Source organism: Schistocerca americana, chromosome 3 (assembly GCF_021461395.2).
Source record: "Schistocerca americana isolate TAMUIC-IGC-003095 chromosome 3, iqSchAmer2.1, whole genome shotgun sequence".
Taxonomy (NCBI): domain Eukaryota; kingdom Metazoa; phylum Arthropoda; class Insecta; order Orthoptera; family Acrididae; genus Schistocerca; species Schistocerca americana.
Genome location: NC_060121.1, coordinates 327334892 through 327347660, shown reverse-complemented (window position 1 = coordinate 327347660; position 12769 = coordinate 327334892). Strand labels below are relative to the sequence as shown.

The following is a 12769-nucleotide window of genomic DNA, read 5'->3' as shown; positions in this document are numbered from 1 at the left end:
CTTTCAGAAACGACTTCCTGACACTTAAATCTATACTCGATGTTAACAAATTTCTCTTCTTCAGAAACACTTTCCTTGCCATTGCCAGTCTATATTTTACATCCTCTCTACTTCGACCATCCTCAGTTATTTTGCTCCCCAAATAGGAAAACTTATTTACTACTTTAAGCGTTTCATTTCCTAATATAATACCCTCAGCATCACCCGATTTAATTCGACTGCATTCCATTATCCTCGTTTTGCTTTTGTTGATGTTCATCTTATATCCTCCTTTCAAGACCATGTCCGTTCAGCTGCTCTTCCAGGTCCTTTTGTGTGTCTGAGAGAATTACAATGTCATCTGCGAACCTCAAAGTTTTTATTTCTTCTCTGTGGATTTTAATTCCTACTCCAAGTTTTTCTTTTATTTCCTTTACTGCTTGTTCAATATACAGATTCAATAACATCAGGGATAGGCTACATACCTGTCTCACTCCCTTCCCAAACACTGTTTCCCTTTCATGCCCCTCGACCCTTATAACTGCCATCTGGTTTCTGTACAAATTGTAAATAGCCTTTCTCTCTCTGTATTTTACCCCTGCCACTTTCAGAATTCCTCTCCCCCCCCCCCCCCCTCCCGCATAGACCTTGCCGTTGGTGCGGAGGCTTGCCTGCCTCAACGATACAGATAGCCGTACTGTAGGTGCAACCACAACGGAGGGGTATCTGTTGAGAGGCCAGACAAACGTGTGGTTCCTTAAGATGGGCATCAGCCTTTTCAGTAGTTACAAGGGCAACAGTCTGGATGATTGACGGATCTGGCCTTGTAACACTAACCAAAACGGCTTTGCTGTGCTGGTACTGCGAACGGCTGAAAGCAAGGGGAAACTACAGCCGTAATTTTTCCCGAGGGCATGCAGCTTTACTGTATTGTTAAATGATGATGTCGCTTTACCTGCATGTGGTATAAATCTTCGATATGATGCCTCTTGAAACGCCAAACACTTTAGCTACTTTGGTTAGGAAGCACCTACAGTACGAGCACCAACAATTCGCCCACGTTCGAATTCACTTAGCTTCGACATAAGGCAATCGCAACTGAACAAATTACTGCTCTGACTACGACTGACCCCGAGCAACATGTTGAGGTCATTGTACAGCTGCTATTCATGATCAAATACGACACCGCAACCTGCAGGCTTGGCTAGCATCCACATTTATGTTCTCGTGATATTCCCTTAGTTTTGGTTCAAATGGCTCTGAGCACTATGGGACTCAACTTCTGAGGTCATTAGTCCCCTAGAACTTAGAACTAGTTAAACCTAACTAACCTAAGGACATCACAAACATCCATGCCCGAGGCAGGATTCGAACCCGTAGTTTTGTCCAACCCCTGTATAATGTACACCACACTTCGTACGATGGTTTTATTTGGTCAAATGTAGATTGAGGTACGCCTCAGTGAGGAAAACTTACTGAACGGCCGTCCTACCTGCTCCATCTCGGCCAGGTCGTCGGTGATGTCAGCCTCATCGCCACCACGGAACCAGTGCAGAGCTTGGATGGCCTCCTCCCGCCTGTCCTTGGACAGCAGGAAGATGGGCGACTCCGGCACGAAGAAGAACAGCACGAAGAAGAGGATGGGCGGGATGGCGCACACCACAGACAGCCACACCAGCGGGGCCCACTTGCCCACCACGTAGACGTACAGGATACCTGCGGACAACAACAGGTAGCTGTTTGTATCGACAAACTGTCCGATCGCTACGCCTCGGACGCGTCTCGTGATCGGCATGTAACACTTACAAATAAGCTCAAATGAGACATAGCAGCCAAGGAGTAAGTGTATGCCAACCTGTCGTGTGGAATCATCTCAGTAAATTGGGTTGCTTATTTATTTCCAGTTTCAGCTACCAGTCACTTTTTATTTTATGTTTAATCTAACATAATACAACGCGTTTCGAACATGCTCTGTTCATCTCCAGGCGTTTATACATACATACAGAGAAATGTTATTTAAAAATAAACAATCTTAAACTAGATTAATATAGAAGTCTTTGTCCATTATTTGTTATTGTAGCGGGTGGTGTGACGTTTGGGAGGAGGGGGAGAGGAAGGGGGCAGTGTATGGCTGCCACACCAGCCACACCATCCGCTACAATAACAAATAATGGACAAAGAGTTCTATATTAATCTAGTTTAAGGCTGTTTATTTTTAAGTAAAATTTCTCTGTGAGTATGTATAAACGCCTGAAGATGAACAGAAAATGTTCGAAACGCGTTGCATTATGTTAGATTAAACATGAAATAAAAAAGTGACTGGTAGCAGAAACTAGAAATAAATAATTATCCCACACAGTCACAGTTCACAAACATAGCCATTATGTCCGAGAATAAAAATGGATTGACTTGGCAGAAAGGAGCTTTTGCATTTAGATATGCTCATGACCGCACCGAGGGTGAAAGTTAAAATTGTGTAAAACAGTCTCCACCGCAGTAGATGTTTATTTAGATGGCAACCAGTTTCGGTCCGTAGATAATCTTCGAGCCGTAAGCACCGCGATCGCTACTGGTGGCGGATGGAGCAAGATCCATTAAGAAGACGGACGCCAAGGTGAGAGAAGGTGATCAATTTGTTGGTGTATCAACGCGGATTACCCAACGTGTCCATAAGACCTAGTGTACCACTCGCAGCCATGGAAGGCATTGGTATTCAAAACTTAAGGACAGAAGTAACATTCGCATTATGTGTCACTGCCAGAAAACTCTGCTGGATGAAATTTGCACAACACATTGAAAGAACTGTAGTGTCGCAGAATAGTAAAGAGTTGGAAACATGGAATATTGTCAAAGTTTCGTTGCCTATGCCGAGAGTCAGAGGCAGTAGGCTAGCCAAAAGATAGGAGGATTGCACATACATCGGAATGTGTCGTCACGCAGAGGCAATGGCCTGGTTACACACAACAGGCGAGAGAGAATTGCTTAGCACGCGGGTTTGTGTTAGACGGAGACTTTCGTAGAGTGCAAGACAGAGGTATAGCGTCAGCTGTACTGCATTTCAGGACTTCGCGTAAGTCTGCCGTAACAACACGTAACTCTGTCGCAAGAACACCTAAGGGGCGAGTACGACACATGAATCAGCAGTATAAGTGGAACGAATGCGTTCATTACAAACGAGCGTGACGTCAGGGCGTCGCTCGTGCTTCCTTTAAATACGCCAGCTTTGATAGCAACAAGGCACTCGCAGTTAGACTTGCAGTTATATGTGTACTGGGTCGCTGCGTAGCGCTCAGCTCGGTGACCGACATGTTATTCTTTATTAAGGAGATATTGCAGTAAGGGTGGCCCATCCAGCAGTAGACGTGAGGGGACAGTACCAGCTCTGGTCCTCTCTGCTGCCGCTGTCAATCATCAACCCAGGATTAGCAGACATCGCAGCAGACTCGCTCGCCGCCAATGCTGACCACATCAGTGAGCCGTCGTCGAGATCGTGCGGGGCCTAGGCCCTGTACATCCACTGTCACAACCGGGTGAGCCGACGACACTGGGGGACTGCAGCCCGCTCCGCCCATCCACCGCGGACAAGCCACCAGGAGGAGCAGGGAAGAAGACGGGGTGGGATAGAGTACACTCCACACTACGAGAACACCTCTTGTGAGGACAGCGCTGGGACTCCAACCCAGAGCCTCCCATGCAGAGCAGTTTGTTGTCCGCAGCCGAGCCGGCCGGCCAGCCGGGCGCCACCAGCCACCAACGGCCGAAGTACGAAGTAAGGACATTCCTTCGCTACGTCACAGCACGTGGCGCTGCGCTAGCAAGACTGTGCGGCCCGGAGCTGGTGTCATCGCTACGAGTCAGCGAGGACTCGGGGAAGGTCATTGATATCACCAAGTCACATTGTACTCGGGAGGAATAAAGGTGTTATGAACTAATAATGTTTCTTTTGCGTTTCTAACGCGTCCACAGTCATTTCCTAGTATCCTGACAACTGGAGAGGTCACCGCTCGGCCATCCAGTCCACCGTAGGCGACCGGGATCACCGGGGGCGCCTACAGAACTGGTACAGTATAGCATATACTCAATGGGCTGAACAGAAATTACACTTTTACTCATAGACAATAATTATACTGAAATCACCTCGATTCATGATGATTCCGTGGACATTAAAAAATAAAGCGCGACATCCCTTTCAATAGGGACTGTTATCACCATGGTATGCAGAGCATGTTCTGAAACGTGCTCGCATGCTGACCACAGGAGTTGGTGAGGAGTTCTTGTTGGATGGCGTCCATTGCTCCACCATGATGGTTGTTGGTGCATGTGGAGATCCTGCAATACGTCTGCACAATGCATCGAAAACGTACTCTGTGGGATTTAAGTCAGGGGAACGGGCAAGCAAGTCCATTCGTCAAATACCTTTTCGATCCAAGAGCTCTACACTGGCGCTTTGCGATGCGGTCACACATTGTCATCCACAAAAGTGAACTCAGGGCCGAATGCATACAGCAGAAGACATACGTAGGGGAGGAGCGCAGTGTCACAATAACACTGACTGGTGAGTGTACCGTGATCAATAATTTGAGGATCAGTATGCTCCTGCAACATTCTGCCACCAATGCCGTAACACCTGGACCAGCAAAATGATGATGTTCGACAGTGTTGGACGCATACCGGCATAGCGAGAGGTGGGTACACGTAAAGCTACTAAAAACACTGTCGAACATGATCCTTTTGGTGCGGTGCAAGTGCAGTGCAAGTGGGAGAGCTCTTGGAACGAGAGGCTCTTTGGCGAAAGGACTGGCCTGCCCCTTCTTCCAACTTAAATGCCATCGAGCATTGTGTGATGCGTAGGGGAGATGTAATGTATTATAGCACGTCCAGATGCACCAACGACCATCTCTGAAAACCAACATCTTAAATATCTATGCACAGCGCTTACTTGCAGCAGTTTTACCTTGAAAATGGCAGGGTGAGTTCCTTTCGAAATATCGGTGGTTGTCGACGGCCAGGCTGCATTCCCGCAAGTTTATGGAACATTGTATACGCCAGGAGAAACTCAGGTCTCATATCCATCGATTTTGTTTGTCAGTGTACTTATGATTGTCTAAGAGCATCAGATATTAAATAAAAGGAATATTTTAATGACCCCTGCAACTATTTGTTCAAGTGTCACGTTTCATATCATAGCCATGGAGTCGACACAATATAAGGAACAAACAAGCGATTAGCTGGAGGTGGCAGATAGACAAAATGGTTACCTCCAGTGAGCAGCAGCTGGTAGCAGACTCCGAGAGCGCCGCGGATGTCTTTCTCGGCGATCTCCCCGATGTAGACGGGCGCGGCGGTGGAGAAGGCGCCGCCGCAGAAGCCGGTGACGAAGCGGCCGGCGAGCAGTGCTGCGGGGTGCCGGCAGAAGGCGAGCAGCAGCCAGCCGGCGACGAAGGGCGGCGCCGTGGCCAGCAGCGCGCGCCGCCGGCCCACGCGGTCCAGCAGCACGGCCGCCGCCAACATGGCCGCCAGGGCGCCCAGCGGCGTCACGCCCGCCAGCCACGACACCGTCTCGTCGGACAGGCCCAGCTGCCGCCGCAGCGGCTCCGACGCAGGCGACGTCCAACCCAGCACAGCGCCCAGCGAAAAGCCGCCCAGCGTCGCTGCACGGACCACAACCAAACGTCAGCACTGGTGACTTGTGTATTGTGAACTTGACCGTTAGCAAGGGCTGTCCAAGATAGGAAACCAGAGACACAGTGCAGAGAACAGGAAAAAGTGGCAGCATTTAGTTACCAGAAATGACCAGTAATTGAAGAGGCCTTCGATCTTGCAGATGCACCAGGTAGCTGTCCAGATGTACTAGTTTCATTAATACACTATCTAGCCGCTATTACAAGGTCTCCCAGTGGGTGGAGATCACCAACAAGCATATCATTTCATATACAGCAAACCTGATATTTGGTCCTGAGGACTCAGTGGTTGTGAGATGAGAAATGAGTAAAACTGTTGGAACGGCGGTCCCCACTCAAGAGAGCCCTCAGGGTGGTGCCAAGTAACGTAGAACACTGTTGTTGTTAGCCGTAATGGGAAAGCTTTCAGCCAGACACTCTTGCTAATAAAAATGGAGTTTGTTAGAGTAAAATACATTAGTACCTCTGCCTATAGAGGTGGAGAAGGGAAAGGACCCGAACATTATGGCCAGAGGCCAGAATTTTTGTACTCAGTCAGACTATTGGGATGCCAACTACCGCTTTAGTTTGGAACCGCGCGACCGCTGCGGTCGCAGGTTCGAATCCTGCTTCGGGCATGGTTGTGTGTGATGTCCTTAGGTTAGTTAGGTTTAAGTAGTTCTAAGTTCTAGGGGACTGATGACCTCAGATGTTAAGTCCCATAGTGCTCAGAGCCATTTGAACCATGCCAACTACCTGTCACTCAGATGCAGTCTTGGGGAAGCTCCGACAAGTCTGTTTCCTCACTTGGAGTGCTATTCTCAATGTTTGTACTTTAAAATGATCCTAGTGATTGCTACTTCTCTTAGTTTTCACCCCAGGGGCCAAGAAAGTGACTTCTGTTGGACAACCAGTAGCCCGTAGTGTAGTAGTTAGTCTGAAGGAAATACACCCTTGGGTTCCCTGAGTCTCCAGCGAGAATCACATGGTGTCCCAATACCCGCTTCTTTCGTGGGTGCCCTGTGATAGTACTTGGCCGTGATCCAGGCAAACAACCTGCCATCACCTGAAGCTTGTCTTTCTGCATTTGCTCCTTGTGCTGCATTAACACACCAAGTGGCAAAGATGTTGTGAGAAGATCGATAGAGGACAAAGACAGACTCGCAAGATACTTGCCACCAACACCCTCTCGGCCACCAGTATTTAGATCGCTGCCATGGACTGGAGGACCGTCAGTTCCAGTCAGTCATCCAGTGAGTTACTGAGCCATCAACTGCAGCCCAATGGGAGCCGCACTAGTAGTTAGCTCCGCCTCTACCTCAGAGACAGGCAGCACAGAGTAGTGTACACAGCAGAGTTGTACTTCACCAGCAGTGAGGCTAAAGTGGACTATTACAGAAGAGCTTGTACCTCACATCTGGACTATCTTAAGTAGCTTCCTGCTTATTTTAATAAAGAACCCTATTAATACGTACATGCATGCAGTTGTGTTACAGAAAGAGAATACCAGCCACCAAACAAGATCCTCTCCTTGCTTCCCATGGTACAGGCCTACAGTGACAATGGGTACACACAAAACTCCTGATCGCTCGGTAGCTGTAGACTGACCTCTAACCCCCATTCTCTCTCAGTCCTATGCTGGGACATGACAGCTTGCCCACCTGCATATACACATAACACTGTAGCTTCCAGAAGACACGTTCTGATTTCGATGTGACTTCCACACATACAGACCATCAGCGGGCTTACAAATGATTAGACTTGCAATTCTTTGTGGCAGGCAGAACAGCCACCAGAGTCCATTAATGACATCCATGATCAGTGTTGTTGCCGGGCATCGTACGGTATATTACGGGGTTAGACATCATCACATCTTGAGTGATCACTGTGAAGGACACAGAGATGTCGCGCACTCTCGTGAGACAAAGCTACCACCGTCTCACAGTTTGATACAGCCCTCACTATCGGTCTCCATTTGGCCAATTGGTAGAATCGTCCAATGTCCAGATTTGTGGGGCGCTGAGATGTGACAGTAGCCTACCGCAAGAGTGATGCCAGATGTACTCGTCAAGTTCCCAATCGGAACTTCTACTACCACAAAGCAGGATTGCGTTATTGCGTACCAAGCACATCGTAACCCCTTCACATCTGTGCATGTTATCTGAGAACGGATAACGAAATCCCTGCAACATTCTATCTCATCCCCTGTCACTGGTTGCAGAGTAGCAGCAGCTGGGCTAGGGAATTACCGTGCCAGACACAGATTGTCCTTCACACCACACACAAACAGTTGTGTTTGCAGTGTTGCTGTGAGTGGGAAGCACGGACTAACGCTGAATGGCGTTATATTGTGTCTAGGAATCAACCGCGGTTCTGCTCTATCGTGGATGGGCATCAACTGGAGATATGGTGGCGACCTGGGATGAAGTACTACTTCTCGAATGGGTTGGAGAAGCATAGTCTAGAGAAAATATATGTAATAATATTTATCTTTCAGGAAGATATTGTATAAAATAATATTCTTAGAAGAAACACTTTTTCAGGAAAAATCTACCTGTAATTGCAGCCTGAAGTGTCTTTTAAGGGAGTGTGGAGAATTATGGATTAATTTTACTTTTTTTTAAAAAAAATTATTGTATACAACATTATTTTGTAAGTGATTTTTAGCAAAACAAAATTTTAAAAAACAATAGCCCAGAATAGTTTTAGAACCGGCAAGTAAGCATTATGTATTTTAGTCATTAAGTTTTCTTTTGGAAAATTAGTATATTTTCAAAAATTGTCACGATGTTGTATAATTATTAAAAACTCGTTGCAAATTTTTTGTAATCGTAGGGTTCAAATGGCTCTGAGCACTATGCGACTTAACTTCTGAGGTCATCAGTCGTCTAGAACTTAGAACTAATTAAACCTAACTAACCTAAGGACATCACACACACCCATGCCCGAGGCAGGATTCGAACTTGCGACCGTAGCGGTCGCTCGGTTCCAGACTGTAGCGCCCAGAACCGCACGGCCACTCCGGCCGGCTGTAATCGTAGGGCTTACTAGGCGCGCCTACAGCATTTAATACCAGGGAGCTGCTCCCTCCAGAGATGAGTCATGGCTGTCACATGGCAGAAGTGTGCTGTGATTCAGCAGCAGTTTCAGTTAGTTACGGCTGTGGCCGAGAGGTGTCAGCATCTTATGGACTTAAATCATACGTAGTTAAGACATTGTATTTTGGAAACGAAATTGTATCTTCTGTGAATATTATGTCCTGTGATAATTATTGTTGATTTAATAAATTTGATTATTACTGTGAGTGACAGTGTGAATTGGAAGTAATACAATAAATAAATAAGTGGATAATTTCTGGGACCTACTGGATGAAAAACTATCTAAAATTCCTAAACACCATGTGAAACTCCTTATGGGTGACTGCAAGGGTCAACTCGGCCGAGAACGAAAACAAAAGAAAATTGTAGGAAATTACCCTGCCCATAAGAAAACCAACCAAAACGACAAAAGATTTTTATCCATCTGTGAAAATCGCAACCTGCAAGTAATGTCGACCCACTTTCGCCATCAACCCAGAAAGCAGACCACTTGGCGGTCTCCCGTCCAAAACATTGGAGAGTTCCAAATAGACCACATCTCGAGAAGGAACAGCCCTGAACTTATAAATGTCAAAGAAAAACATAAATGTGGCTTCGGATCATTAGATGTCCACAATTAAATTCAAAACTATACCCACAAACACCAGAAAGACCACCAAAAAAATTATACGCGTTGACAATGACAAGCTTCGACAAAGGGTCATGGAGTTCCAAGAAAAGGCAAGACCAAGTGACTGTGACTTCAATACCATCTAAGAGCGCCTTGTACAGGTTGACAAAGAAATTGCAGATATCAAATGAAGCAAAAAGGGTGCCTGCTGGAATGACACATGTGAGTCAGTCTTCAAGGAAGGTTCAGTGCACGGAAACAAAACTACTCAAATAAATTAGAAACTAGCTGGGAAACCTACAAAATCCAACGTGCCCAAACAGCCAGGGCAATCTGAACTGAGAACGTAAGTACGAAGAACCACTCATTGAAAAGATAGAACAAAATTTTAGGAAGAATGAAACCAGAGAGTACTACAGAGCCTTTAAACACAGACTGAATGGTTACAAACCGCCGTCACTATGTTTTCAGCGAAAGGATGGTACACTGGCGACTTAAAATGGAAAAAAATTGTCAGATTCTAGCAGACTAATTTCGAGACCTAATGAACTGTAATAAACCCCCAAACCCCACTGAGACCAAATAACCACTGCTCAGGTGCCCAGAGTCCAGACAACCTGACAAAGATGAAATCAAGCGCCACATTGCCCATCTCAAAAACAACAAAGCCCCTGTGGAAGACTCAGTACTAGCAGAACTGTGGAAATATGCTCCAAAGGAATCACTTGAAATCTTACAAAAACAAATAACAAAAATTTGGAATGAGGAAAAACTGCCCAAAGATTGGAAAACGGCGCTGATGCATCCTTTGCAGAAGAAAGGCAGCATGAAAGACATTAACAGCTACCAAGAAAGATACCTGCTACCGGTAACCTATAAAATTCTCTCACTTGCCATTCTGGAGCGTTTAGAAGGCCAAGTCGCGCATCAAATAGTTGAATACGAAGGGAGCTTCATAAAAAGTCGCTCAACAGCCGAACAGGTCTACAACCTCAAGATTATACTCTAAGGTCCAAGCACTACGTGTCAGTCTTTGTGGATTTCTAGAAGGCGTACGACTCCATATGCTGAACATCCTAAATGAGTTCGGTGTTGACCTTAAATTACAGGCAATAATTAGAGCTACCCTAACAGGTACAAAATCCAAAGTAAAATTCTTCGGGTATCTATCGGATTCCTTTGATTTCAAAACAGGGGTCAGGCAAGGTGATGGCCTGTCACCAATGCTTCTCAACTGCGTGCTTTGAAAGATCATCAGAACCTGGCGCGAATAATTAATGGAAACCAACAATAGCCCGTTGCGAATTGGAACCATATCGAGGGGGATTGAGGTAAAATGCTTGGCTTTTGCGGATGACAGGGCCATTCTGTCAAACGACGTAGACACAGCTAGAGTTCAAATCGAACTGTTAAAAGAAATCGCTGAACAAATTGGCCTGCAAATATCATTTGAGAAAACAGAAGTCATGACTAATATTAAAGACGCCCCACCAAAACTCCGTACGAAATATCGGGTCATCACCCAGGTAGACAAATTCAAGTACCTGGGTGAGATCATCACGAAAAATGGACTGGACAAGGAAGCGCTTGGGAACAGGTACGCAAACTAGAAACAGCTTATCAAACATCCCGCATGATCTGCAACAAGAAATGCCTTTCCCAGAACACTAAGGTACGTCACTACGAAACAGTTTCGATCCAGTAGTTTTTTATGCAGTCGAAACCTTATCCCTAAACGCTGATAAAAGGTTCCTCCAAGAACTGGAGGAAAAAGACAGCAATATCATTAGAAGAATCCTTGGATCCAAGTACAAGAATGCCATCCATCAAAACAGATACAAAAGGGAAGTCTACAGGAAAATAGAAAGAATTACAGACACAATCTGTAAAAGACGAGCACGATTTTATGGTCATCTCAAACGAATGGATGGAAATAGGTTAATCAAAAATATATTTCTCTTTTTTTATTCAGAACCAAAAACCACGATGCCATGATTTAAAAACAGCAAAGAAGACCTCCAGATGCTACATGTCAAACTCGAAGATGCTTTTGAGAAGAGTTCTTTTCAGAAAGAAGATAGTGACAAACGTAATAACCCGAGATGAGAGACCGAAAAGAAGACACGCTGCCCATTGGGGAGAAGAGCGCAAGCAGGCCCACTCACAACCAATGAGGGATATCTGGTTGCAGAAAAAAGCCAGGCTCTGTACTAAGTGCCACAAGACTTAACGGGGTCCTAGATGGTCCCTACGAATAAATAAATAATATCGTGTCTATTAACTGAGTATACCTTAGCGTGAGAACTTTGTCTATACAAAGAGAGTGATTCATAGTCTCAGGGGAAATTTGTAAAGTGTAACTAGCCAATTTATGGTATTGAAAAAAAAACAAGAAATATGCGCTATTTAATTCTGATATCGGGTTAGTTATGTTGTTCCTCAGTCAATCAGATGTCAGTACGTTCGAGCATATTCTTTGATTTAATGTATTGGTTTGTGAAGTCTAAGTTCGGAGCTCAGTCTTTATCATAATGAGAAGTTTGTATTAGGAGCGCTGAATACATGCGTTAATGTTGGGGGATTGTGAGTTAGACTTGACATTGGAGTGCTGCAAATGAACGTGAACGACTGCTAAACGCGAATGTGACATATTCTGGCTATAAGTGTAAACTGCCACTTTTGAATAACTAAAATCCACGTGGTGTATTATGCAAGTCGAGAGCAGGAAGTAACCATTCAAATAGGTCGATTTGGATAGTATTATGGCCAGCATACTGTCACAGACAAGCTGTTGTGTAATGTTTTTTGTACGTGGTTTGGTTGGATACCATAATGTGGCTATTGCGAGTGACTGTGGTCGCGTGTGAGTGTTGAAATTGTAATTTAAGATTAGCACGGGCTGTAACGAAATGTTGCAGTTTTCACTCAAAGACTATCTAACGTTTAATAGGTCAGATAACCTGATACCAGAAAACATTTGACGCAACCTCTAGAAGTGTGTACTGGGGCAAGTTTTCGCTACAGCTTTCTCTACCCGGTGAACATTACGCATTTTCTATAACGTCTGTCGTGTCGATTGGACTGCAGACGAAGAAATTCGCCGCAATGTGAGAGGACATTATTTCTGAAGGATGAACACATAAGAGCGCCGTTGCAAATTCGTTCAAAGATCTTCATCGCATGGTTCAGTAATGTGATCGGGTGGTAATTTTAACACTCAGTCGGGCTTACTCTCTTTTTGAAGACTGGTAAAGTGATGCTTCGCTGAACCTGCTGCGTATCACTGTTGAGAACAGCATAACTCTGGTGGAAGATCAACAACGACAATAGCTTTTCTTCTCTTCCTCCCCTTCAGAACAGTCTCGACTTAGGCTATGTTAATTTTTTTGACTGGTCCTTCAACAGCTGGTATGGTGAGTATT

The 12769-nt window shown here is 45.4% G+C and overlaps 1 protein-coding gene across 1 annotated transcript in view; it reads right to left on the bottom strand.

The window, feature by feature from the left end:
* The window catches only part of LOC124606061 (facilitated trehalose transporter Tret1-like), a 59914-nt gene that overhangs the window by 28133 nt on the left and 19012 nt on the right, over positions 1–12769 (bottom strand). Inside the window, exons 2-3 of the mRNA XM_047138023.1 lie at positions 5238–5630; positions 1472–1695 (exon numbers count right to left, since the gene is read on the bottom strand). Coding sequence (XP_046993979.1) covers positions 1472–1695; positions 5238–5630 — 617 coding nt within the window. The remainder of the gene's footprint in view (positions 1–1471; positions 1696–5237; positions 5631–12769) is intronic.